At 42.5% G+C, this 27996-nt stretch overlaps 1 protein-coding gene across 3 annotated transcripts in view; it reads right to left on the bottom strand.

The window, feature by feature from the left end:
* Positions 1 to 3133: 3133 nt before the first annotated feature.
* Positions 3134 to 27996, bottom strand: part of IL12RB2 (interleukin 12 receptor subunit beta 2) — a 43972-nt gene continuing 19109 nt past the window's right edge. For 2 of the 3 annotated variants that reach the window (XM_077333390.1, XM_077333388.1), the window contains 13 exons: positions 27619 to 27733; positions 26793 to 26968; positions 22764 to 22906; positions 21769 to 21907; positions 17771 to 17850; positions 14817 to 15036; positions 13216 to 13413; positions 11162 to 11263; positions 10928 to 11080; positions 10097 to 10246; positions 7353 to 7458; positions 5240 to 5333; positions 3134 to 4857 (listed from right to left, as the gene is read on the bottom strand). In XM_077333390.1, the coding sequence (XP_077189505.1) occupies positions 4333 to 4857; positions 5240 to 5333; positions 7353 to 7458; positions 10097 to 10246; positions 10928 to 11080; positions 11162 to 11263; positions 13216 to 13413; positions 14817 to 15036; positions 17771 to 17850; positions 21769 to 21907; positions 22764 to 22906; positions 26793 to 26968; positions 27619 to 27733 (2201 nt within the window). In that variant the 3' untranslated portion in view covers positions 3134 to 4332. The remainder of the gene's footprint in view (positions 4858 to 5239; positions 5334 to 7352; positions 7459 to 10096; positions 10247 to 10927; positions 11081 to 11161; positions 11264 to 13215; positions 13414 to 14816; positions 15037 to 17770; positions 17851 to 21768; positions 21908 to 22763; positions 22907 to 26792; positions 26969 to 27618; positions 27734 to 27996) is intronic. The other variant, XM_077333389.1, reaches the window with a different exon arrangement.

A 27996-nucleotide genomic window follows, 5' to 3' on the forward strand; every position in this document is an offset into this window, starting at 1 on the left:
TGGCACCAATAAAGAGCTGCAACGATTCCAGTGTCTTTGGTCCTTTACCCACAAGATCCACTGCTGATCTAACAAAAATATTTACAGTTCTCTTCTTCCAAACTTTTTCTTGGTGCTCTGACCATCAGCCCAACTTACTGTAGACAGTTTTATCGACAATCATTGTATGTTCAAGTAAACTTGCCCCTATGAAAATGGCAACAGTAGAATGGGTCACCCATGGGCAAGCTGGGTGTTTTTTGTTGTTGTTGTTGTCCTTATTTGGGGGTTTTCTCATATAAACAAAAAAAAATCATAAAACAGGAGTGCCCAATGTGGGCACCTTTGGAATTCTGACACAGGTTGATAGATGTAACTAGGAAATGGTTGCTATGTGAAGTCAAGTCAAATATGTAATGTTATGCACAGCTCTTATAGCTCTTCAAGAAGAAGCAGCTCTGTTTAATGGGATGCTTAAAAAAATAACATGTTTAATATAGTGTATGTACACACAAAATAAGTTTACATATTGAGCTAGCTAAGAAACCCTCATCTGGCAGTATTTGTCTTCATTTTGCAGAAATCTAATGCATTTCTAGAAAAAGGGGGAAGTTATTCTTTTTCCTTCTATCCCTTTACAAAAGCCCTTCTGTCATGAATGCAGCCATTCTTTACCAGCGCTATTATTCTAATAATGACAGATCATGCTGAAGGACTGGTGGGAGCTCCTTGCAATGAGAGTTCGGTAGGAACAAAAATGATGTTTGAAAAATGAACAAAAGTTGATGTGCTATCAACTTCTATCTGAAATAGAACAGAAACGTTAAAACTGGGAAGATCTGATGCCTTCAATAGAAGTTTCACCTAGGTGCATTAAACGTTTTAGTTGTGTAGTCCTATCTTATTTATTTTTATTTTATTTATTTATAGTTGGATTTTTATACCGCTGTTCGCCTAAAGGTCTCATGGCGGTTCACAATAAAATATAAAATCAAAGTAAAATCACATAAAATTCCATAAATACCACATTATTGCACTTAAAAGATCTATTAATTGGCATTCTATTCTATAACTCTCCCCACTTTCCCCGCTTGTTCAGAGAGAGGTCGGACATTAATTCTCTACGAGAGAGGAGAGAAAGACTGGCCAATGGATTAGAGATCTTGGATGGAACCCAGGCTCTGCCCTGGCCTCAACCATATGCCTGGCGGAAGAGCTCTGTCTTACATGCCCTGTGGAAAGATGGTAGTTCTGACAGGGCCCTTAGCTCCTCCAGGAGTTAATTCCACCAGGTTGGAGCCAGGACTGAAAAGGCCCTGGCCCTGGTTGAGGCCAGGCGAATGTCTCGGGGGCCCGGGACAGTCAGTAGATTCATACCCGCAGAGCAGAGAGTCCTGCGGGGGGCATAAGCAACTAAACGGTCCCGCAGGTAAGTAGGACCCAAGCTGTGTATGGCCTTAAAGGTTAATACCAACACCTTAAACTTGACCCAGAAACAGACTGGTAACCAATGGAGATGATGGAGTACCAGCTGAATATGGGCCCTCCAAGGTGTCCTAAGTGAGGACCCTAGCTGCCAAATTTTGTACCAGCTGTAACTTCCGGATCAGAGTCAAGGGTAGGCCTGCGTAGAGCAAGTTACAGTAGTCTAGTCTGGAAGTGACTGTTGCATGGATCACAGTGGCTACGTGTTCTGAGGACAGGTAGGGCACTAGTACCTGGGCCTGGCGAAGATGAAAAAAAAGCCATCTGGGCTACTTTTGTGACTTGAGCCTCCATAGACAGGGAGGCATCAAAAGTCACTCCCAAGTACCTGACCACTGGTGTAGATGTTAATTGTACACTGTTCAGGCATGGGAGGCACGCTTCCTGATCCTGCCTTCTTCTGCCCAGCCACAGGACCTCCGTCTTGGAGGTGTTGAGTTTTTGCATAGGTCATGTTCTTTACACAAAGCCAAGGCATTATACCAAAGACATCAAAAATTCAAAAAGCCCTACCTAGATCTGCCTACTTTATAAAAAAACACTCAGGGGATGCTAGGAATAATGCCATGGTGCCCATGGGCACCACTTTGTGCAGGATTGAGTCTGCACTTTGCTTTTATCCAGTCCCAGCCTGAATAAATCCCTCTCCTCTGTGCTGTATTCAATTTCCATTTTGATTTTGGGTGCTTTAAATTTTCCTTCTGCAACATCCATGATTGATCCACGGTGACCCTACCTTTCTCCCGCCCCCAGTATAGTATAGATGTTCTGCATTTTGTGGATTAACTTCCTACCTGTGTCTGCAATGCTGATGTAGCAAAGCAGTCTTCCCTTACTGGCCAGGGTGTTAGTTCATAGAATAATAGAATTGGAAGGGACCTCCTGGGTCATGTAGTCCAACCCCCTGTACTATGCAGGACACTCGCAACCCTATTGCTCACTGTAGCCTGCCACCCCCTTGAGCCTGCACAGAATCGGCCTCTCCATCAGTTCAGACTTCCTGGTTCCCAGTTGCAAGGCTTCCCTCCCAAGACTTCTCTTTGCCCTGTTTTAAAGTGACTGCACTCCAGAAGCCCACCATAGAGATTTGCCTATCTCAGTAGAGATTTGCCTCTTGGATTTATTTCCCCCTCCTCTGCTGTCTCCAATCCTCTCCACTTCCCATTCAAGAAAAGAAAGAGCCTCCTGATGTGCCTGTCTCCTCTCCCCACTCTGAGCTTCCCCAATCAAGTCCAGGATACTTTCTATTTCAATTCAGCGGGGGGGGGGGGGGGAGAAGGAAGGAGGAAGTCCCAGGTTCAAATCGATCTGAATTCAGCAGGACTAACGGCAGAAAAAACAATGTGCAGAATCAGCCTTGTTCTAAACAGAACGGGGGAAGATCTCTCAAGCTGTACAATGAGGCATAAATGGCTTCTAGAATGTAGCCAGTCACTCAGTCAGTCACTGAAGGGTGGGAGGATAAATCAGCCTGCTCAAGCCTCCCAGAGCACAAAATAGTTGAGGTAGAGAATGAATGAGATTTTCTAATTGCTTCTCTTCCTGTGATTCCTCATATTCCCCCCCTCCCCCAGTGAGACCATGAACCTTAAACAGGAAGGAAGCAGAAAGATGGCAAGAAAATGTCAATATGAAAAATTTATACTGGACAAAAAGAATTTAGCTGCATTATACAAATTTTAGATTATGACTCTGGCATAGGTACCTGTCTTTATTGAGCACAATCAATAAGCACAAACAACATTTAAATGTGTCCCTCTTAGATTTGACATTACACAGCTTACATTAAGATGGGCTTTCTCAACCAGGGTTTTGTGAAACCCTGGAGTTTCTCGATGGCCCTGGGGGGGTTTCCTGAATGGTTGGGAGTTAATTAATTAAAATACATTTTAAAAATGTTTTAAACATGTATTGAGTGATATGGCTATATATGGCCATGTTGACCCCCCCCCCCCCCCCGCCTGGACCAAGGATGGGCCTGAAGGGAGTGGGATGGGGATGGGCCCCCAAGTGGGCATGTGCACAGCTTTGCTTCCCAATCATACTCTATATGATTGTGTCACTTTTGGGGTTTCTCAAAGCCTGAAGAATGTTTCAGGGATTTCTCAATGGTAAAAAAAAGTTGACAAAGGCTGCATTAAGGTGATATCAACAGGGTTCTTACTTTTCAATTGCTACAGCTGAATATTAGGCTTGTACAAAGTGACGGTATTTTACTGACTTTCATGATGTTGCTCCTTTCATATTGATTTCTCCATGTATTAGGTTAATAAAAGGACTTTCTATTTAAGCATCAATGTCTCTCCTTTTTTCTTCCTGAAATATTTACTGTTTCAGAACTGGGTGCCATGCAAAACAATGACAAAAAAAAATTCTGTAATTTCACCCAGTGCTTACTTCATAAGATATTTCCTGTGAAAAAGGGGGCAACCTTTGCATGACAGATCCAACACGGGGATTAATTTGGGTTACACAATGAGAGAGCACTGTTTTGCTAGCCAGTTAACGGGTAGGGAGTGACCTAAAGCTGCCTGTCCAAGGCTCTTTGGATTTTATTTTCAGGACTCAAGAAGCAAATGGGTGCAAAGATATTGTGAAGTGCCATGGTGCCTCTTTTCTCCATGTTGAATTTCAGTAAAATATTTTTGTATGAAGAATTATTTTGGGGCTGCAAGAATGGAGGAATGGTGATAGTGACCTCAAAGACCTAGAGGCTGGGAGGTGACTTGTTCCTGCTTCAGCCTAACTTGCTAGAAGGGCCAAAGGTAAATCTGAAGTTCATTACAAACAGCCAGTTATAAAATTACCCAGCTGTGGCATATTCTGAGCAAAACATAATCTATAACATTGAATAGGGCACTTGACTGTTTAATGTGTGAAAGAATTACAGTCCATTTTTATGGCACCTAGAGTAAGCCTTCCACCAAGAGAAAATGTCTGGGGAAGAAAAGTTCTTGGGAAAATATTAAAAGGACTGAACTCTTCTTCACTATTGTCATCAGTTGAGTTTGTAATGGTGGGCAGAATGGTTGAGGGTAAATAGTCTACTGTTGTATCTTCAAGGGTGTTGACATGGTAGTCAGAAAATACCTGGCCCTCATTTGGTTCTTCAGAAATAACTTTCTTGTATAAGAAGAACGATGGGTGTTGAGCTGGGGTGTTACTCACTAAGGAGTGGTGGTCTAACTTATCCATGGTGGGATTTTCTTCTTGGAAACTCTCAGTTGGCCATGTGCGGCTTTCCATTTTCTCTATTCTTTCTGAGATCAGCACTTCCTCAAAATCACTGGACTGTCTTTTGATGAGCAAGACTTCTTCTATTTGTAGAGTTTCAGGCTCTTCTGAGTTCTCTAGATCATTTAGGAACTGGCTGGAATATGAACTCAGCTCATGCTTAATGAGAGACAGAGAAAAATAAGTTTAATGAATGAATAAGTATGTATCCTGCTCAAAATAAACTTTCCCCCTTTATGCAGAAGTCATATTTTATGAACATTCTACCAGGATGTAGATGTTATTTTAGTGTTCAACCTATACAGGTTTTAGCAGGTAACAAGAGGAAATTATAAGAAGAAAAAATGTCATCCTGGAAAATTGTTTTTTGAACAAAATAACTTTTAACAGGTGGAATATGAGTCTGAAGTTATCCATACCCTTTTTTCTGCAACCCCCCATCAGCTTCCTAAGGCAAGTGTACAGTTTTTTTTAATGTTGGGAAGCCATTGAGTTAGCTCAGATAATTGTATTAGAAATTCCAAGCAGATTCCAGGCTTACCTCCACAGATGTAAAATTTTTAGCCCATGAAGAATTGGCAGGATCTGGAACAGTTTTATTGTACCACCCAGAGATGTGATCAGAAAAGAAGCCCCTAGTAGAAAGTGGAACAGAACAATTCATGTGTAAACTTCCTGTTGGAATTCTCCTCAAAAACCAGATGGTGTAAAGTATATTTTTTGAAGTTCTAAGTTCACTAACTACAGGAGCAGGAGGAATTAACATTTGGCTTTCTTAGCTATTTGCGTCTGCCACAAGCCCACCATGAAGCCTGTTCTTTTATTTCTTTTTACTTGAACTGCCAGGAGTGACTGGGGTGGATCCAACCACCCTTCAAATAATCTTCCTCCAATTTGAGTGACTCTTCCAATGGAGAAGCCATTTAAGCTGGAATAAACTTTCTTAGTGTGGAGAAAGGCTTCAGAATTGAGCCAAAAGGAAATGTAGGTGGAAATATTTTAATAAATAAAAAATAAGAAACTGCTCAGTGGTGGGTAGATCTGTTCCACTGAACTCTTATGAGCTGCAGAGGGGTGGCCATTTCTGGAAAGCCACTGTTTGGCCACCACTGAGCCACAGCTTGGATAAATCCTTCAGTGATAAAATTGATCAACTTTAGCTTGGAAAAATATAAAAGAACTAGCAAGAAAGCCCATTGCAACCAGGAATGCAATGGGCGCTACGACCCAGTGGACACTGGCAGACGCAGATCTCTCTCTCTCTCGCTCTCTCTTCCTGGCAGCAGGAACCATAGCAGGTAATCAGGGCTGGTTTGTAATTTGGCAGGGCCAGCTTTACTGGCTGCACCCTGATTGGCTGTATTCCAACTCGGACAGCCAGGACACTCTCCACCCTCAGGGCTGTTTCACAAATATTAAGATAAGGATGCCTGACATATGAAAATGGGATGTGTAGGTTACTTGCATAAAACAAGATTCTTTGTTTCTTCAGAGGCCTTATTCCAAAGAGTCAGTATGTGCTATGGTAGCTGGTTTGTCGCACCTACATATCTTAGTCTAAGTACCCATTCAGAGGCAAACTAAATTATACATTTCTGCACTTGTTTAGACTAATTTCCCTCTGTTTCCCACAGCCACAAAGCAGTTGCTTTTTAAGCAGCTGCTTAAAAACAAAAGAAAAGAAAAGAAAAAGAGCCCAAATTGTCTTGGAATGTCACGGGGAGAAAGACTCCTGGCTCCTGCTTCTGCCACAAAAAATTGCATGGGGGAAAGTTATTTCATGGATCTTTAGGATTGCCAGCTCCAGGTTGGGAAATACCTGGAGATTTGGGGAATGGATCCTGGGGAGGGAGGGTTTGGGGAAGAAAGGATCTCAATAAGTTATAATGCCATAATGTCTATTCTCCAGGAAAACTGATCTTAGTCATCTGGCGATCCACTGTAATAGTGGAAGATCTCCAGGAGGTTGGCAACCCTACTGACCTTGCTGTTTTGTCTGCACATATCCTTTACATGGAGCACCAAAATACACCCACCCCCACCCGCAGTATTTCCATGAGGGATCTACTTGGAGAGGAGAGGCAGGAGCCCTTCCTCCTACAGTGCCATTCTGAATTTGTCTGGGCTCTTTTAAAAAACATAAAAAGAGGCCTCAGTGTTGTTTAGCTCTAAGTTATGAAGTTCACAAAGTGATCACAGTGGGGATGCCAGGGGATTTCCGGGAATTACAGGACCCCTGGAGAAAATGGATGCTTTGGAGGGTGGACTCTATGTTACTGACTCCCACTGAGGTCTCTGTCCTTCCCAGACTCCGCCCTGAAATCTCCGGGAGCTCCCCAACTCTGCACCTCCCACCCACCCCCGTCCCCCATGCAGGCAGCCTTGCAACCCTAGCATTCTCTTAACCAGTGGTTGTGAGGATAAAATAGGATAGAACAAAACCACGCATCCTGCCCTGAGCTCTTTTGAGGCAGGCCAGGCCAAACTGATAGATTTACCATTGGCTGGAGCGGAAGCAGCTCCTGTACATTTAACCTGAGCACCTTTTTCCCTGTGCATGTTGCTGAGCTAGTTTTTCTATGATACATGCTGAGTATGTCTCATTATACACTTGACACAATTATGCCTCCAAAAAGCAAGAAATGTTCACTTACTGTAGCCTCACATACATTGCACAGCAAGTCATGATGGAAAGACCTATCATGCAAAGGACTACAACAGGAGCCCAGTCAGGTACATCGGTAAATGCAAGGACTGTTTCTAAAGAGCAAAATCAATTGTTATATGTATGGCTACTTCAAAGATGCGACAAGTTAAGCTTAGAAATCCCCACATACAGTTTAGAATCAGAAATGTTTGCCTCGATGCGAAGACCCTGGTTCTAGTATCCAAATGTGATTTGCTGCTACTGTGTGTGTGCTTGCTTCCCAAAATAAACAGTTTACCACTCTATATAACATGTGCACTTCTATACACCGGGTGTACCCCTCTTCTGGGGAAGACCTGCCTACTTCAAGTCAAGTAATGCAAGCAATCAGAAACCTAGCTTATGCAAAACCAGTGACTTTTCAACAGAAGAGATGCTTTTCACAATGATGCTTGTTAGGTAGCATTTCATTTGAAACATATCCCTCAACACACACACACCAGTTCTTCCACAAGGGCCACAACTTTGACAGGCAAAGATGACATGCCTGTGACCATGTGCAGAATGCCTTCAAATAGGAGATAGATCTCCCCAAGAATTCAGGCACTTTTAAAACAAATTTAAGCTCTGTTATGATGTATTGCTGAAAGAATAATGTGTCATTTAAGCTTCTTTGACCTAACCCTAATAACCCACAAAAGAGTTCCAGGTGAAATGCAAGGCCACCTGGTGGGAAAAGCACTTAGTAGGATCCAAGGTTAAGTATGGGAAGCAGAATGGACCTTGCCTGCTGTTCCCATCCCATTGCAGCCCACTAAATCCCCCTAAATGTTGTTCCTGGGGGAATAGAAAATGTGATCTGGATCCAACCCACTGAAAATACAAAACAGCGCTGCTGTACTGGGGGGCAAACTATCATACGTTTTCTCTTGTATTAATTCCTTGGTTCAATGCTTATCTTTGCAGTTTATAGACACACTAGGGGCCAAGCCTGTTGCATTCAGGAATACAACAGGTGCTAGATTAGGGGGGTGGAATGGAAAATCTCTGTGGACAGCCTCCCCCTCCCCCCGAGGACCTGGAAAGGCTGCAGGCAGCTGTTATGGAACTCACCGACAGGGACAGCTCTCATGCAGCAGAGATCTGCCAAGCCTCAGAGGGAAGTGGAAGGAGGGATGGTGGTCAGTGGTGGGGGACGAAAGGTGATTGGCTAGCCTCTGGACAGACAGGCAAGACGGTTGGAATAGGAGGAGGCACTCAGGGGCGGGACAGCTGCCCTGAGTAGGTGTTAAGTGCTGAGTGGCACAAGAAATGAGACATGCTCCTCCTCCAAGGCTTTACCAGAAATATTAAGTGGAACAGATGATGATGATGATATGTATCTGTACTACTGGGCATCCCTGAATAACTCCCCATGCAGAATAACCCCCCACGCAGAGGACGTTTTAAGGGCCATTCCCCACAGAAAATAATAGCCTTATGCCAGAACAGTGGCATAATGCTAAAAAAAACCACCCCTCCAGGAATTTCTCATCTGCAGGCTCTTCTGCTGCTGTCTTGTGCTTCCTGCCAATTTGCACACCTGCTTGAAATGGCGGAAGAGGGGAATGAGCTATACATGCTCCTCTCTTCTGCCTGTCAATCAAGACAATCACCTTTCTTACTCAATGGCAAGACCACGATGGCAACTAATTTTTTTTATAATGAGACTTATGCATTTAAACGAATATGCATCTATTCATAGATAAATAGGGCTCCTTTTACTGCAAGCCCTCTTGCAATCCAGAGCCTTGAAGCTTGTAAAAAAAATGGGGGTGGGCAATTTTGGGGGGTGGGAAAGAGGCATGCTTTATGCGCAAACTGGTGGGGGAAATGTTTATTTTGTGCTCTGCCTGGGTGATTGTGCGCCTATTTGGTGCTCCGGGCAGTTTTTTTCAAAAAACAAGAAAGCCCCGTTCCAGGTTAAGAGATAGGGAGGCAGGCTCGAGAGCAGGCCCTGGAGCTGGAAATCTTGCTACTTTGGCTGTTTTGATAGCGCACGTGTCTTTTGCAAGTGGCTTGCTGGCTGCTCTCATCCTGCTCATGCTACATGGCAGGGGGAATCCAGTTTATGCGATTCCCCTGTATGAGCTTTAAAATGGAGGATGTTGCTTGAGGTTTGCTGCTGGAACACACGATGTTCACGATGTCGTGCAAAACACCAAAAAAACATGGCATTTACAAAAGGTAAATTTTTAATCTGGTGTGGAATGGCTCCAAATTTCTCTTTACTGGAATAATTGTTGAACAAATAAATTGTAATATGACTAGTAGAATGCAATGTGTGTGTTTACACACACACACTTTTCTCTGGCCTGCGAACAGAGAAAGCCAAATGCTCTACTTCAAAGAAGATGATGCCCCAGGATGCTTCCATGCTTGAGAGGACAGGCAGGGGGTAGAAGGGCAAGGTCTCAGCTAACTGCTGTCAGCAACTGGTTATCTATTTGCCCTTTATTCTTTTAACGTGGACATGTGTTATTAAAATGGACTGCTTTTTAAATGACTGAACCTTGAATTTAAACAAGAATAAGCGTTTTGACTTTACTGAACATGTCCTGGAACTTTTTACTTCCTGAAGAAGTCACAGTTTACAATCTTTACTCAGCATGTCCTGAGCCAAAAGCAATTTCTTTACATTCCTCAGCTGAAGTCTGAAATTTCACCTCTGATGCTAAGACCACATAAAATATCCTTTGCTTGAGCTCTCACCCAGCGGCCATAGATGCAGAGTAACATAATTACTTTCATTCCCTTTAGGACCCTCTCCAGCCTTGGTAGATGCTGTCATCCATAAAATGTATGCCACACCAGTCTGTACATTTTTAATAGAAAATGGCTGTTGAGCAGCTGTAGGAATATCTAGAATGGAAAAGGTACAAGAGTATTATTATTGTTTCTTCTTGGAGAGAAATATGATTACAAACTAAGCTGAAATTCATCTGCGAGTACCTCATCTAAACTGTGCCTTTCCCTCACTAGAGGGTTGCCAAGTCCTCTGGCCGCTGGCAAGGAATGATGGGGGCATAAGGTAGCCAGAGTCAGCCTGGGAAACTCCTGGAGATTTGGGCGTGGAGCCTGGGAAGGGGCCTCAGTGGGGCATAATGGTCCAGAGTCCACCCTCCAAGGTGGCTTCTTTCTCTGGAGGATCTGATCTCTGGAGAGGAATAGTAGCTCTGGGGGGTCCCCAGGTCTCACCCTGAGGTTGGCACAAAGAGTAAGTAAGTGAGCTAAGGGTAGAAATGGAGCCAAAGTGGAGGGTTAGAAGAAGGAAAAGCAGAGAAAATGGAGGGAGAGGGAGAGAGAGGAGGGGGGAGAGAGAGACCAAGAAGGAAATTCCCTCCCGGAGTCCAAAGGAGTCCCTGACCAGTTATGTTAGTTTTCTCCTTTGCCATTCCTTGATTTTGAAAGCTTCCATTCAAACATATTAGCTCATCCCCCCCCAAAAATTAAAAAAAAAACAATTTTAATTCTCTCTGTTTAAAAGCTGAACTCTTGTTTCCTGTGTAGTATAAAATGTACTGATTTTGAACAGGGACTTACCATAGATTTTAGTGTCCAAACTGGGTGATTTCTGTTTGTATATCTTGTAGCTAACAATACAGCCCAGTTGTTGCTCTTCTGGAATTTCTGTCCAGAAGACCAATATTCTCCCATCTCTTACTGTTGTGTTAATATGCGGTCCAGTTAAGGGAACTGCAAAATATTGAATCTTCTTGAGAAAACAGAACTAGCCTGTTATGCAGAATCACAGATGGAAGCCTCCGTTGCCCTTACCTTTTGCTGATGAATCTCCTGTAGTGGAAATTGCTTTCCCTGCTCTGTTTCCATAAAGTGCAAATACATGGATGTGGTAACACACATAAGGCTTTAGGGGCTCTAGAAATTAAAGAATGATGTGTGAGTCAGAACTGACATATATATGCTTATCATGTCACTAATATTAAATCAGGCTCATTTAAGAGGAGTTTCCCTCCTTTTTAACAACAACAACAACAAAAAGTTGTAGGCATTTTATAAACAGGCTGTTGGCAACACCTCATGTACACTGTGGGGCGCATGAAATACATCATGTTTTGCTTTGACTGGATATGGGCAAAGTATAGAAGGCTGCACAGAGCTAGTTATTTTAAAATGCAGAAATCCAAATTCAGTTATCATAATGGAGTGCTGATATTAATGTACCTATTCTTCCTAATTACGTGAGATAGAAACGGATCTGTAGACAGAAAAGTTTAAAAGAAACATGGAGAAACAAGATGAGGAAGCACCACATAGTATCCTCCTGGCCACTGGGATTTAATTTGTAATTCTGCATACGGGGTTGGAGTCTGGGCATCCATTTTGCCAATAGTGTCAGTTTCCTCCAGCACAAGGAGTCTTGCACAGAGAAAAGTGCATGAGATTCAACCTGATCCATGAGATTCAACCTGATGTTTCTAAGCATTTCTATCTAATAAGAAGGACTAGAAACATGCTTTTAACTGTAGTGTAAAAAGAACCCCAAGGACTACATGGCTAATTTTCATATTGGGATGCTGCAACAAAGGTATCTAAATCTTCCTGACTGTCAGCCACTGATATAAGGTCTGTCTATCAAAATCCTCATTTTTGAAGAGATAGTTCAATGGGAAAGCCATCATAAGTTGACCTTTGTGAGGATTAGGTGAGGCGATGAATTATCTATCAGTATTTTAAAGGCTAAAATGAAGGTGTGCAAGGATCCAGTTGAGGCTGGGTCTGAATTGGGTATGGGAGAGGGGATTTAATCTTTCCTCTGCATAGTTTTGCCTATCAAATCCTTTGCTTCTCCCTGCTCCTGTTCATCTAGCAAAGAGAAAGGACAGGCAAGAGATGGGTGTCTCATTTCCCTTCCAGTGGAAATGTTAGCCTTTAAAGATGCTGAAGGGATCCTACCGGTGGCCTCCTACCTGCATATCAGTTTTAGCCCTGTCCAGCATGTGTCATAATTGTGGTTGAATCAAATAGTTTCAAATAGTGGCTTGGATTCACAGTAAATTTTGCTCATTTCCATCAGTGGCTTCCTTGCCTCTGCTCTCCCACTGCAGACCAAAATGCCTCTCATGCTACTGCTCCTGGGAGAATGGGGGACCCCAGAGACGGCTGCAGCAGGAGGGGGATAACTGGTGAAAATTACCCCCTTTCATTTGCAGAAATCCTCTGCAGAATCCAAGTGAGGGCATTGGTAATCTGGAATATCAGCATATGTGGAAGCCTTATTTACTACACCAGAAGGCAACAATTTATGAAGGATTCTCCATTATGTTATTTTTGTGAATGAATGCTCAGTTGTTGCATATTTTGAACATTTCCAGGGATAGGGGCTTTTAGCAAAACAGCGTTGCATTTGATGATGATGATGATGATGATGATAATAATAATAAATCTTTATTTTTGTAGCTTACCCTTCCCATGAGGCTCAGGGCAGGTACCATCAACAGTAAAATTCAGTTATACATAACATTTCAACATTAAAATACGTTTTAAATTAAATTAAAAACATTTTACAATCCATACCTCTGCCAGTTGATATAATCATCGAGGAGGGTTTCTTTCGTTGGATGATAGTGGTCTCCTTCGCTAAATCCACAAATGTTCTTTGTGAAATGAACTCATTGGAACTGCCAGAGATTGGCTGTCACTAACTGTGAGGATCTGGGGCAGATACACTTTTGTCCCACTGGGTCAGGCTGGGGTTCTCTGTGCTGGAGATGCCATGGTACAAAAACCTGCACTCGCTAATCCAGAAAACTAGATCCACCCTAGAAAAGAGGCTAGTAGCTTCTATACCCTAGTCTCAGGCAACTTACCTATTTTTATTGTGCAGTTGGCAGCAGGAATCTTGAGCCAGTTTGGGTGGGTCTCCCAGTGCCTGCCCTGATGAGGCTCTGCCCATTCCACAATATATCCATTAATGGGTGAGGAAGGCACAAGAGGTGCTGCCCATGCAAGAAAGATACTGCCATTTCCCACTGATGCAGCAGAGAGATTGGAAGGGGGCAACAGATCTGCAAAGGGGAGAAAAACCATGAGATACATTTTTATTTATTTATTGAATTTGTATACTGCTGATCTCAATTGGGCTCACGGCAGCTCACATAATAAAAAGATAAAAACATAGTAAAACCCCATAATCAACCCTGGTCATATTATTAACAGTAAAAGAAGAGGTGAAAAACCACTAACAACTACCACCTCAGCCAGCTGGGCCAAATTATTGTGTCTTACTGATGAGGGTGGGAAGTAAATCAATGGAAGGCAAGGCATGGGGTGGTGAGATAATTTATGGCAACTGCTTTAGTCTGAGCTATGCACTTTACTAATGTTGGTGTGACTGTCAATTTCATTGTTTTTTTCCCACAGTTTCAACATCACATTGTTTGAATGGATTTCAAATGCTCTGCAAACCACCCCAAATGGAGGATGACAAAGGACTCAGAACCAGCTCCAGCAGTGCCATGGGGGCCAGGTGGCTTGGACCCAGCTGGTGGTGGGAAGGGACAAGTCAGCGTTCGTCCATGACTGCTGCTGGTTGGGTCTGATTCAGGCAACCTTTGCAGTGCTGCCAGCATTGTTGAGACTCAATTTGGTTTGTTTTTGCCTGCCAGGGGCCTGCCACGAATTTTCCCAGGAGCTGAAAAGGTCAGTCTGTCCGTGGCAAGAAGTACAGGATAAATATATTCCCAATGCTGAAGACAGGGGTGCAGCTCTACTTGATACTAGAGGGGTTCAGCCGATGAAACTGAGAGGGGTCACTGAATAGAAGTAGAATGAGTAGAATGTTTTGCAGCTGCCACTGAGAAGACCTGGCAATGGTTTGTTTGTTTTTTTTATCAGAAATGATCAGTATTAAAGGTGACATTATTATGATGACTTATTTGTTTAATAAAGCTCCCCAAATACTTCAGCAATGCACAAAAATATCCTCAGTAAATGATGGCAAAAACTGCCACACTGGATGCTTCCCTACTTTGTCCTATAATAAAGAATGGGAGAGGTTAAATCCAAGCTGTATCCCACGTGACTGAGCAAGGGGGTACCACTGTCACATTCTTTTGAGACAATGTTGACTTGCATAGTTGAGACATGCAAGTTGTTCTAATTCTGTCCTATGTAAAAATGAACAGTCAGCAGTCTGTTATCCATATTTTTCCTGTGGATTAGGGATCATGGCCTCTAGGTGAGATCTAGTAATCCCCCAAATTTATAGCTCATCTCCAGACTACAGAGATTAGTTTTCCTGGGCCTTGGAATGCTTTGGATGGGGGACTCTATGGCATTGTACCCGTCTGTCCTCCCCAGATCCATCCCCAAATCTTCAGGAGCTTCTCTGGCTACCTTACCTGCCCCTCTCCTGCTGATTGCCGGGGGTGGGGGGACTGGCAACCCTACTATGATAGAGGCCTCTTACCTGAAATGTTTAGGTCAGTAGTGATGTAGGTAGGTGGGGAGCTTCCTCTTGAGTTGTAGTAGTAGACTGACATTCTGTAGTCTGATATAGGCATGACTTGCGAGAAAACAGTCTGTGTTGTAGAATGTGTTTCTATTGCTTGGTGACTCTTCTGGTTCAGGGCCTGAAAGGTCACTCTGCAAGGATGGCTTTTTCCTCTTGTTCTTGATGGGTTCATATTCTATAAAGAAATCACTTGTTTTTCCCTCCTGTGTGTTAGTTTGCTGCCCTCCCAAGCAAAGAAGCTTTGTCAGCAATTTAAAGCCAGCTGTCAGCTGACTGCTCATCAAGCTGAGCTAATGAGAGAAATCGCCTGTTGATGTATTTTTAAAAGCTCTTCTATTTCAATTTATAGTGTACATATTTCTCATCCACTTATTTTCCCCATCTGACAAGATAGGGCCAAGCTATAAGTTTGGAACTTGCCCAAAACACATGGTTAGGGCTGTCTGCTGCTTGGGAAAAGGGCTTCCCTTTTCTAAAAACAATATTATCTTTGGCTTCATATCCATCTATCACTTTCAAAATGGGAGGTTCATTTATGTTAGTTGTCTTCATCATAATTCTATCATGTTACTCTGATGTGATAGGCAGGGGAGCAGAACCTGTGACTGAACGAATGTGGCTGCAGCCCTGGACAGAATGGTCTTTGAAGAAAGATAATTCCCATGAGTTTTGCTATAGATTCCAGATGGGTAGCCAGATGGATGTTAGTCAGTAGCAGTAAAATAAAACAGGTGTCCAGTAGCACCTTAAAGATTACCTGCTAAAGTTTGGAAAGAAACTCAGTTGAATATGGCTACGTGGGACAGATAGAGTGGAGTCTTTGCTTCCAAGAGTGAGGGAGAAGTGGCCCCCTCATCCCACCGAAAATAGGAATCTACACCAATGAGAAGCTATCAAGTTATAGAGTTCGGCAACATTTCTCAATGCCAGTATTTTCACTTAGTTATAATTTCAGAGAAGTAGTTCATGGTCAGTCCAGGCTAGTATTTGGATAGGAGACCTCCAAGGAATATCAGAGTCATGATGCAAAGGCAGGCAATGGTGAGCCATCTCTGAAGATCTCTTGCCATGATGGCGGTTTCTACCACCCGTAGCAAAAACAAACTATAGTTTTGTGGCACGTTACAGGTTAACATTCAACAAGTTTTGACAGATACTTTGCATCGGAAAAAGAGGACACTAGTCCATGAAAGCTGATAGGTATGTAGATGAGTACTGTCAACTTGCAACCGATTTATGGTGACTCCAGCAAGGAACTTTCAAGGTGAGTGAGAGGCAGAGGTGGTTTCCCATTGTTTTTTCCTGCAAAGTCATCCTCAGTGGTGTTAGTCTAGAAAGTGTCACAAGATTCCTTTTTATTTTCATTTGGTAAAAGAAGCCAATGTCTGGGGTTCCTCCAGGGCCATTCCGCACGACTTTAATGTAGCAGAAGGCTTGCAAATTGTAAACGCTACTAATTTGAAGTTCCGCAAGACGTCGCACACAATCTGCCACGCTCCTGAAACGGTTCCGCGAAAAGCGCTTCGTTGTAGCGCTTAAAGGGAAATCGGGAAAAGTGGATTCACCCTCCGAAAAGCGCTACACTCTTGCAAACAATCTGCAACACTAGCGAAAAAGACCTGTGCATTCCCATTGTTGCGGTTCCAACAAAGTCCCTCCCCCTGGCTCTCTCCTCCGAACTTCCGGTGAAGCAATCGCCATTTTTTTTTCTCGGAGCGAGCAGAAAGCAACGAACCAGCGAGCCTTCATTCACCCAGCGAGGCTTCAGCTACAGTCCCTCCACAGAAGAGCTTTAAAACTCCCCTAAGTCCCCAAGCACAACACAGCCTCATTTGCAAGTTCCCTTTATTTTCGGCTGAAAATCGCGCCCGGGGGGGGATTTTTCTTTTCACTCGGGGGAGTGTGGTGACGATGAATCGCCAGCTCACACGCCAGCTGCCAGCTAGATGGGTCTCTCCATTGCAACGAATTAACACATATTTGTTGCAACATGTGTTTTTTTTTTAAAAAACAAACCCTGTGCTTAAAGGGAAAGGGGCTTTCCCAGAGCACGATAACAACCGCCCATTGGCTGTTCGTTTGATTGATGGCCAGGGCAGGACAAAGCACATAAAAAATTGCTTCCTGCCTAGCGATTTTTGCGAGACTGGAAACCTGTGAGAAACGAATGAAACGCTACTGGATTGCACTAAAAAAGCAGGCATGCGGAACGCCCAGATTGCACTTTTAAAAATAGCGTTTCCGCTTTGTGGGACCAATTGGCAACGTTGGTCCTTGTGCAGAAACACCCCCAGTGTCGGTGAAATCAGGACCCTCGCTCCTAATTAAAAACTCCTTTTCTGTAAGTTAGAGGGGAGGAGCGGGGAGCTTTAATGTGTTAAGGGAATTTTAGGGGTTGCATTGTTTTATTGTAGACCGTTGTGAGTCTCTTTGAGAACAGCGGTATATAAGTCCAAAAATATTTTTTTTAAATGCACCCATTCCAGAATTTCTTTTTATATATAGTTTCTCTTACTTCTAACTTAATTATCATGGAATAAAACATTTTGCTTTATTGAACAGCACATAGGGGCTGTGATTGGGGGCAAAACCAATGTTTCCCAGTAGAAAATCAAAATCTAATACAACAGGAAAGGGGCAAAGGTTGTGCAAAACTTTAGTCCAAGACTGTTTCTGCTGACCATTTAGCAGGACATAGAAACATTTGCTCCTCCCATACCAACCCACTACCCTGGATCATCATTTCTGTTCTAGCCCTGAAGAGAGAGTAGCTCTCGATGGAGCAGGATTTTTCAGACTGTGGTTGATGAACTATATTCTCCTCCCACCACTCCATTCTCAGCGAATGGACTTTCCACCACTTTTAGGTTTGACACATACATACACACAGTACAGCGTGCTCATCTTACCTTCCAAAAAAGAGTAATATTCTCCATTTGGGAGGACACATCCTTCTTTAAGTACCAGATATCAAGTGGCCCAAATGGTGCTGGATAAAAGGGGGGAAATTGTTCTGTAAATTAATGCAATTTCTATTCTGCTATATGTTGGCTAGCATGCAGGAGCCAAATGGAAATGGAAAAAGAATTGCTTGTCAAATGTACAGTAACACAAACCAAGTGCTACTTTGACAGGTGAAGGCAAGAAAATCAGTTTGTCCCAATAAGGGACACTGCTTCTCCCAGGCTATTGTGGCATAGTGCTTTGGTCACTAGCAGAGCAAGCTTAAAAATTAGAAGGACAGGTGTCAGATTGGCATTACACCATCATTTGCTACTTCGTACATTTAACAGTGGGCAACTCTGTTCTCTCAAGTAACTATGACAATTGATTCAGAACCAGAGACCTTGAGGGAGCAGTCTTGGATGGATAGTGGGAGAAAAAGAAATACCATTTCCAAAAAAGATTGGTCATTTCATGTCTCACAGAAGAAATGAAAACTGTGGTAATTGTTCTTTATTCAAGGTTCAATTTCAAAGAAAGTGAGCGGCCTTTTATGAGAGTTTTTAGATTTGTAGAGAGCCATCCGAAGCGTGCCTTTCAAAATCTTACTGAGATACATTTAATAGGGCCCACACCCATGAAAGTATTAAGAAGAACATAAGAGCCCTGCATAATAACTGTGGTCCATCTATTCCAGCATCATGTCTCATATAGTGGTCAACCAGTTACTCTGGAGGACCGACATCTTTTTCCTTTTCTAAAAAAACCATATCACAAACTATTCAGCCTTTTCTCTTAAGAAATGTTCTTTTCCACTCCTTAATCACCTTAGTTGTCCTCTTCTGGACTCTGTAATGTCCTTTTTGAGATACAGTGACCAGAATGAACCAGAGTATTCCAAATGAGGCTGCCCTCTAGATCTATATAGGTGCATTATAATATTGCCTGTTTTGCTGTCAGTCCATTTCCTGATAATCCCCAGCACAGATTGTCCTTTTCACTGCTGTAGCACCTTTTATTGAACTCTACTGTAACCCCCTCTGAGTGTACTTAGAATCAGGATTTTTTTTGTGTTAATGTGCATGACCTATCTTGAACATCACTTGTCCAGTGTCATCCACAGGATATAGGTTTACCACCCTGATGACATTAAAAACATATTTTATGTGTATCTGTATATTTTAAAACAATTGTGTGTGCTTAATAGGAAGATCTGCACAGGTCAAAATGTGTTAGGTCTTTGGTTGGTAGGATATAACTAATTTATATATATTGACCTGTAGAAAAAGTGTCACTCTGTCCTTTTTTATTGTTTTAAATACTTATATATTTGAACTCCAAAATAAAATTTAAATGAAATATGTTTACATCATATAAAGCTGCAGCTATCTCAACCATTTTAGGTTCTCAACTCTATTCCAGGTTGGGGTTTCTCCACCCACTTTTTGTTTGTTTGTTTGTTGTAAAACCTTTATATACCTGGGGATTCTTTTTCAGTATAACTGGAAATGGTCCTTATATGTGACAATGCCATAACGTTGGCTAAGAACAAGGTCCAGGCTATAACCTGCTTCCACCACCAGAAAAGGAATCAGTATGTTCCAGCAGCTACCTGTGATCTCATGCAATCTTTATGGGATCCCTGTGGGGGATCCAGTCATTTAACAAAGAGGCTGATCATATGGCTGCCTCTTTCTTACGCTGGACATTGGTATTCCAAACTCTGTAGCCTGTTTTACTTTATATCCAGAGTTGGGTTACCATTCTATTGAATCTTGTGCGTGGATTTTCACCATCAGTACCAGCTTTGGTACAGTTTAGTTCACCATCAAATAGTTTGGTTACATCTTTATTTGCTGATTCATGTATTTTGAAATGTTCCCATTAATAGTTTCCAACAGGGGTCCCCAACCTGAGGCCCATAGGCCACTTGCGGCCCCCAACCTCTTTCTGCGCAGCCCGCCAGCCTGCTTGTCTGCTATCACCCTCAGGGAATTTGGCCTCAGACCGATACTATTCTTCCTGCCTTAACAGGCACGATCTACTGCTGTTCATCCTGTCCCTTTCTTGCAAAAAAAAAAAAAAAGACAATAGCAACATGGTTTGCTTTGGTCTCCATGGTTCCTTCTGTCAGCCCCCTCTTGTTCTTATGCTCCATAATAGCATTTTGGCCATTTTTGGTGCTTTGCTAGCCAGCAAAGCTCAGGCGCCCATACCGTTCAGCTTTTTAACTACCCCTCTCCATGCATTACCATGTTGAAGGTATGTATGTATATAAGGAAGGTAAAGTTGCTGTGTGAATGGGTTCAGGAGATGTCAGGTCTTCTTTTGAAAAAAAAAAGCAGGAAAAGGACGGAAAAAGATCTGGTATTGTTGCAAAAAAAGGATACAATAACATACTGAATATTTCTAGAGGCTCCAACCATCAAAGCAAGTGTTTTCCAAAGTTACTTATGAGGTTGCTGCTGCATTCTTCCTTCCACAACAAGACTGGTTGCTCTGACTTCTGGCCTTGCTTGCTTCTGCCTCTCCCCCCTTCCTCATTCCAGCTAGGAGTCTTCTTATACATCTACTAGTAATCAAGCCTGCTGCAACTAATACAGCGGGCGCTAGGTTAGGGAGCCCCCGGCAGTCGGGCGGAGCGCGGCTGCTGCCGGGGCCTCCCTTGGCCGTTGGCGCCCTTAGGGGAGCTGTATTAGTTGCCCTCATTCGCTCTTTCTGTCTACTTGCCTTTTTTGGAGGCCCCCTATTTTTAACATATAAAAATTAAAATGTATTAGCAGGTGTATATTTAAATTTCAAGGGACTGTGTTTATTAAGAAATAAATCTCACAGTATCCAATGTACTTAGGATTGCACCTCTACCACCTAGTAGGCCAGATTCACCATCCATTTTTTAAAAACTGTTCCTAGCCTGTGTATATAGCCCAGTGCTTCTGAGAACTGTAGTGAATGGGGGTGGGGAGCTCTACTCATCTTTGCCATAGTTGAATTGAAAATCCCCAGCTAATAACAGCTAGAATGGAGTGGATTTAATGGGAAAGGGAGGAGTTGATTCTTCTTTTGTATACCTCCTGTTAATGTACCAGATGACAAGGCTATCTGCTTAAGTCCCTGGAAATTACTAAGTAGTTTGCAGAGTTTTTATGATTTTATTGCTTAGGTCTAAAAGATAAAGGTTTTTATTTTGTTGTCAACTTATGTCATTGTACTTGCTTCAATTTTAAAACTTTTTGTTGTGAAGGTTACTTTCTATGACTTTATTGTTCTTTTATTGCCATTAAAGGTATACTGACTGCTATTGTTATTCCATGTTTTGTTGTTTGGTCTCCAGATCAAATGACTATATCCTATGGTCCTCATTAAATTCCTGCAAGAATATTCTGCAAGTGTGGCTGATCTCTATGTAAGTACAGAACAAACAGTAGCCTTAGTGAAGAAGATGGCTCAACTAATCCAGGAAAAAAATGAAAAAACTCTTGTTTTCAGTCTACAGCTCTGCTCTTTCTCTATTCTGATCCCTTAATAAGGTCAACCCCCTGCTTCATTTCATGCCCCTTCCCAAAGTATTGTAAATTAAACTGAAACTAGGAATGCTTTTTTACCAGAGGGAAATATTTAGTAAAGGATTTTAAAAAATGGTACAATCATTGCAACCCACAAGGTTTTTCAAATCCCCCCCCCATGACTTATTAGAAGGCTATTCAACACCCACAAGAAGGGTTGGATTGAGCCTAAATTTTCCATCAGCAGAACAGCACTTTCCTGCTCCTGCTCTCCCACTGCATCCTAATGATTGCCACAACATGCTACTCCTGGGGGTCAGGAGACCCCAAGCAATGAGGTGAGGATGGTTGGCAGTAAGAAAGGGAAATGGTGGAAACTGCCAATTCAGTCTGTGTCCAACCCCATTATCAGTTAAATTAACTTTTTTATTGACATGAATGTAAATGCTTTTTGTCACCTGCTTCTGTTTGCAATGGCTTGCTCCAATCACTCCATAAGCCTTTGGTTTGAAAGAACCTGCAGGACACCTGGATCTCGTACTCCATGTCAGGCTTCAAGGCATGTAGGTAATATCTGCCAGCAGTTATATTTTCAAGCTTTAGTGAAAAGTAAAAAACCAAACAAAAACATGTTAAAACAAAATGGCAGCTACTATTAATGTTTGTTGTTGGTGTTCACTGGAGAAGGAAGAGTGCTCTGCCTATGTTCTCAGATGACATATTGTAGGCAGTGTTATATAGCCTATTTACACACTGTGTGGGAAATAAGTGCCAGTTCCAATATTTGGGGTGTCAGGTATGTATGCTACAGGTGACCTCTTTGAGCCAGCGTTGTACACTGGCCTAAGCCCACTCCTGTATGTCCTTCCTATTTCAAAACTATGAGGTTGGACTGAAGGCTTGTCCAACAGCTGTTATGCATTTCTTAAAGCTATGAATGTCTCATGAATGGAACAATGGGTATTGTATGGTTACTATTTCCACTGTCAGTTAGTGACGCTTTTACTTCATTTTAACACAATGAATGTTCAGGATAAAGGGCAGATTTTCTACAAAATAGTGGCATGAGCTTGAAACCCACATATGGCCTATGATGCCTATTTTGGTCAAGAAAAATTGTATATGTAGAAGTTAATATCAGGCTGAGGGAAGACTGGGGAATTAGGAATTTATGACATATATACTGATCATGTTTTTCACTAGTACTGATTTTTTTACCCTATAGTGTCTAAAATACTTGGCATATACATCTATTTCTACAAATTCTCTTGGAATATTTTCTAATCTAGGTTGAGCAGATGTGAAGTATGCATCCAAAGATATCAGATATCTTTATATAGAATGCTATGGAGAAAAACTGAAATTATGTTAATACATTATCAGGATGTCACAGCTGAACACCACATTAATGATATACAGGGGTAAAATGATATGTGGCATAAAAAGATGTTACCATAATCCAGAAATTACTGTTAATTGGTCTGAATCTTATTCTGAAGAGTTGAGTGTCTTGTTGATCTTGCCAGAAAATAGTGCAATTTGTTCCATCAATGCCATCAAATTCCACAGAGATACCCAGTGGGGAATGAGGTTTCACTGGTGGGGGTGATCAAAAATACATTTAAAGCAAAAATTAATGCTACTGCCAAAGAAGATTTCAAAAGTGTATACAATGTTCACTTAGATAAAAGGGATTCTTATTCATTCATGCTGTAATATAATGAGATCAATTATGTGAAGAAGAGTTTGTTTTTATACTCCACTTTTCACTACCATATGGAGTCTCAAAGCGACTTACAATTGCCTTCCCTTTCTCCCCCCACAAAAGACAGGTGGGCTGAGAGAGCCCTGACATTACTGGTGTGTGAGAATAGCACTACTATTGCTATAAACCAGCTCACCAGATTATGTTGCTGCGTTTAACCACTACACCAAGCTAGCTCTCATATGTGATATTCTCTTTGCTGGGTCAGAACTTGTATGCACAAGCTGACAAGATTGTCAGCATTAAGAATGGTTGTTCAAGGATGAGGATAGAATCCATTCCACATCCCTTTAAAAGGTGTATCTACCAAGAATCACAGAATCATAGAGTTGGAAGGGACCTCCTGGGTCATCTACTCCAACCCCCCACATTATGCAGGACACTCACATCCCTATTGCTCATCTACTGTAACCTGCCACCCCCTTGAATCTTCACAGAATCAGCCTCTCCGTCAGATGGCTATCCAGCCTCTGTTTAAAAATTTCCAAAGATGGAGAACCCACCACCTCCCAAGGAAGCCTGTTCTACTGAGAAACTGCTCTAACTGTCAGGATCTTCTTCCAGATGTTTAGACGGAATTTCTTTTGAATTAATTTCATCCCATTGGTTCTGGTCCATCCCTCTGGGGCAAGAGAGAACAACTCTGCTCCATCCTTTATATGGCAGCCTGTCATCTGACTAACTGGTAGGTGCCTGCAGATATGCAGCACCTGGAGCAGGGGAGTCTTTCTGAATTGGGTCTTCCAAGTCCTCTTTATTCTCAATGTTTTATAGCAGAGGTCTCTGTTGCCCTCAATCCCTAATGTTTTTCTACAATCTACAAATTTTATATCCATCATAGTATAAGCGAAGAGATGAATAACAAATCTCAAAAATAAATGTTGATACAAACCACCTTGAGCCGATTGGCCGGGATAGGTGAGAATGAATGAATGAATGAATGAATGAATGAATGAATGAATGAATGAAAATCTCCACTTTGGTTCCCATTTGGAATTATCTGACTGAGACTGGAGGAACCAAACTGGTGGCTGAAGGACATTTTACCCTGTTGCAATTGACCATGGCACTGCAAAAGCAGAATGAGCATTACAGAACCCCTATTATAATATGGACTCATGGCAAAGCTCTTGCACAATCCCTTCATAAGGACAACTTGTTACCAACACTAAAAATGCTGGTCTACTACACCCTTGGTCCTTCTGTACATGAATCAGGGCTGATTCATGGAGTTTTGCACACTGTGACTACCCAAGGTAACTAACTGTCCCAAGGATTGTGGGTATATTACCGCAGTCCAAAGAAAACCAGAATAACAATAACCAGACCAACCAAAACAGCAAAAAATCATGTTCTGGCTTCTACTTTCCTCTAGCTGTCACAAGCATGCTAAATGCCAACAGCCCCAGTGAAGAAAAGAGAGAGGCAAGCTGAAGAAATGAAAATGGCATGGAACCAAAAACTAAGTTTATTCCAAAACAACTCTTCTGATGTTTCTTTAAAAATAATCCAAAATAAATAATTCCAAAGGGTAAACAATGTGTTTATACACACACACACACACAAATGTGTTCAGGACCTCTTTAAGGAATGGAGATGTCCCGGAGGACTGGAAGAGAGCAAACGTTATTCCGATCTTCAAAAAAGGGAGGAAGGATGACCCGGGAAACTACAGACCAGTGAGTCTGACCTCTGTTGTGGGTAAGATAATGGAGCAGATATTAAAGGGAGCAATCTGCAAACATCTGGAGGACAATTTGGTGATCCAAGGAAGTCAGCATGGATTTGTCTCCAACAGGTCCTGCCAGACAAACCTGGTTTCCTTTTTTGACCAAGTAACAGGTTTGCTGGATCGGGAAAATTTGGTTGATGTCATTTACTTGGATTTTAGTAAAGCTTTTGACAAGGTTCCCCATGATGTTCTGATGGATAAGTTGAAGGACTGCAATCTGGATTTTCAGATAGTTAAGTGAATAGGGAATTGGTTAGAGAACCGCACTCAAAGAGTTGTTGTCAATGGTGTTTCATCAGAGTGGAGAGAGGTGAGTAGCGGGGTACCTCAGGGCTCGGGGCTCGGCCCGGTACTTTTTAACATATTTATTAATGATCTAGATGAGGGGGTGGAGGGACTACTCATCAAGTTTGCAGATGACACCAAATTGGGAGGACTGGCAAATACTCCAGAAGATAGAGACAGAGTTCAACGAGATCTGAACACAATGGAAAAATGGGCAAATGAGAACAAGATGCAATTTAATAAAGATAAGTGTAAAGTTCTGCATCTGGGACAGAAAAATGAAAAGCATGCCTACTGGATGGGGAATACGCTTCTAGGTAACACTGTGTGTGAACGAGACCTTGGGGTACTTGTGGATTGTAAACTAAACATGAGTAGGCAGTGTGATGCAGTGGTAAAAAAGGCAAATGCCATTTTGGGCTGAATCAACAGGGGCATCACATCAAAATCACAAGATGTCATAGTCCCATTGTATACGGCACTGGTCAGACCACACCTGGAGTACTGTGTGCAGTTCTGGAGGCCTCACTTCAAGAAGGACGTAGATAAAATTGAAAGGGTACAGAGGAGAGCGACGAGGATGATCTGGGGCCAAGGGACCAAGCCCTATGAAGATAGGTTGAGGGACTTGGGAATGTTCAGCCTGGAGAAAAGGAGGTTGAGAGGGGACATGATAGCCCTCTTTAAATATTTGAAAGGTTGTCACTTGGACGAGGGCAGGATGCTGTTTCTGTTGGCTGCAGAGGAGAGGACACGCGGTAATGGGTTTAAACTTCAAGTACAATGATATAGGCTAGATATCAGGAAAAATTTTTCACAGTCAGAGTAGTTCAGCAGTGGAATAGGCTGCCTAAGGAGGTGGTGAGCTCCCCCTCACTGGCAGTCTTCAAGCAAAGGTTGGATACACACTTTTCTTGGATGCTTCAGGATGCTTGGGGCTGATCCTGCGTTGAACAGGGGGTTGGACTAGATGGCCTGTATGGCCCCTTCCAACTCTATGATTCTATGATTCTATGATTCTATGATACATCTTCCAATAACAAAAGAGAACAAGCTTCTTATATATAAGTATGTATCTTCCATAAACAAAAGGGAGTCAAAATGGGGTCCGGATTAAAAATCACCCATTTTCAAGGGCTGCTGGAAGTCACTTGAACCTCTAGACCAGGGTTTCCCAGCCATGGTACTCTGGTACCATACAGTACTGTGAAGGACCCTCAGTGATATCGCAGCATGTTTTCTCCCCCAAAATGGTGGTGGGGAGAGCCCTCCCACCCTGTGTCTGTCATTTCCAGCTCCAAGTAGAGAGGAAAGATTTTTTTTTAAGTCTACCTTATTTGAGTAGGTTGATCCACCCCCTCCTCAAGTGGCCAATGATGGGCCTGGAGGGGATGGGAAGAGGAGGGGCCCTGCCCACTTAAACCTTTGCTGGCCAAGGCTGCTATCACTTCTAGAAGGCTGGCAGGGAGGCGTGGTCACCTAACATCACTTCCTGGTACCTCAGTACCTGAAAAATATTTCAGTGACTCCTCCAAAAGGCTGAAAAAGGCTCTACACAAAGATTCTCTTCATCTGGGCAACTCTTGCATTTAGAAGCATAAACACATAAATGCTTAGATTACAGGAACCCTTCTGCTACAGTCCTCCAACAACACTTAGCTCAAGCAGAGCCCCTCTCTGTAATTAATATCCTTGTTTACCTATGTCAGATAATGTGAATTGAAATGGAAGGGAGACCACATTCCCCAGCTTGTTTGAGGCAATAACCACAGCTGTGTAAGTGGATTCAAAATCCAGCTTCACTACAAGATCCACTGAACCATATGTAGAATTCTTTCTCAAAATCTGCGTGTCATTAGCGGTTCCATTTGTTAGTCTGAAATAGAGAGGCATAACCAGAAGACAGTACTGAATAACCACACTCTGTTAGAGTGCTTTTAATTCAAACAAGTATGTTGTGGATTTTCCTATTTATACAACAGGCAGTGCTGCAGCCATTCCCCACCCTCCTCCTCTTCCTCCTTTCCCTACTGGCCTGTGCAAAACTGCAGATGTGTCAGAAATTTTCCTGGGCACCCCTGCAGCCTGGACTCCCTACCATCATTCCCCTCAGTCGCCTTTCCTGTGATAATCCATGCCATAATTTTATAGTGCCGTCTAGCTGGGAAAGTGCAAAATTCATTTGAAAAGAGGGGAGTGGGAGCATGTCAGAGAGTTGCTTCATCTTCTTTTGAAAGCCAAGCTTAGCTTTATTCCCTCACTGTGGTGGTTTCAGGCCGAGTGTCCTGACAAATACTTCACCTGCTGCCCCCCAGCAGCTCTCCTTTTTAATGGGAGAAAGGCAGGTTTTGTCTTTTTCTGGCTCAAAGGAGAAAGGTCTGGAAGTGTCATGAGATATGCTTGTCACATGGATGTTCCACCCTTGATCTGGGACCCGCCCATGTTTTCCATTCAGAGAAAGTGGAGATGCAGGGGCCAGTGAGCCTAAATATTGCAAGTCCCCAAGGCATAAACATTTTTACTCACTGTAGCTCATAGAGGGTTTTAAAGTATGTATAACTTCCTTCCTCCCAGGTGCAAGTCATAGTTCCATTTTCCCCATACTGAATACAGGACACATTTTTTGGCTGGTCTGGAAGAACTTAACAAGAGGCAGTTGATCAGAATCTACGATATGAAGTGGTTAATCACCCAGTACTATAAATTGCAATTTTTGTTGCAATGGCTGAGAGATTTTCCAAAAGTTGTTGTTGTTTTTTTAATTCATAGTGCTAATTTCCTTTCGGTTTTTATTTTTCATCATGAGAAAAAAAATGTAACATGCTAAAAGCAAAACAGAATAGCTCCTCTGGCCAACTGGCATAAACGATCGTTCAAGGTCTTTCCCTGGAAGCTTGACATGGT

Source organism: Paroedura picta, chromosome 4, assembly GCF_049243985.1.
Source record: "Paroedura picta isolate Pp20150507F chromosome 4, Ppicta_v3.0, whole genome shotgun sequence".
Lineage (NCBI taxonomy): Eukaryota > Metazoa > Chordata > Lepidosauria > Squamata > Gekkonidae > Paroedura > Paroedura picta.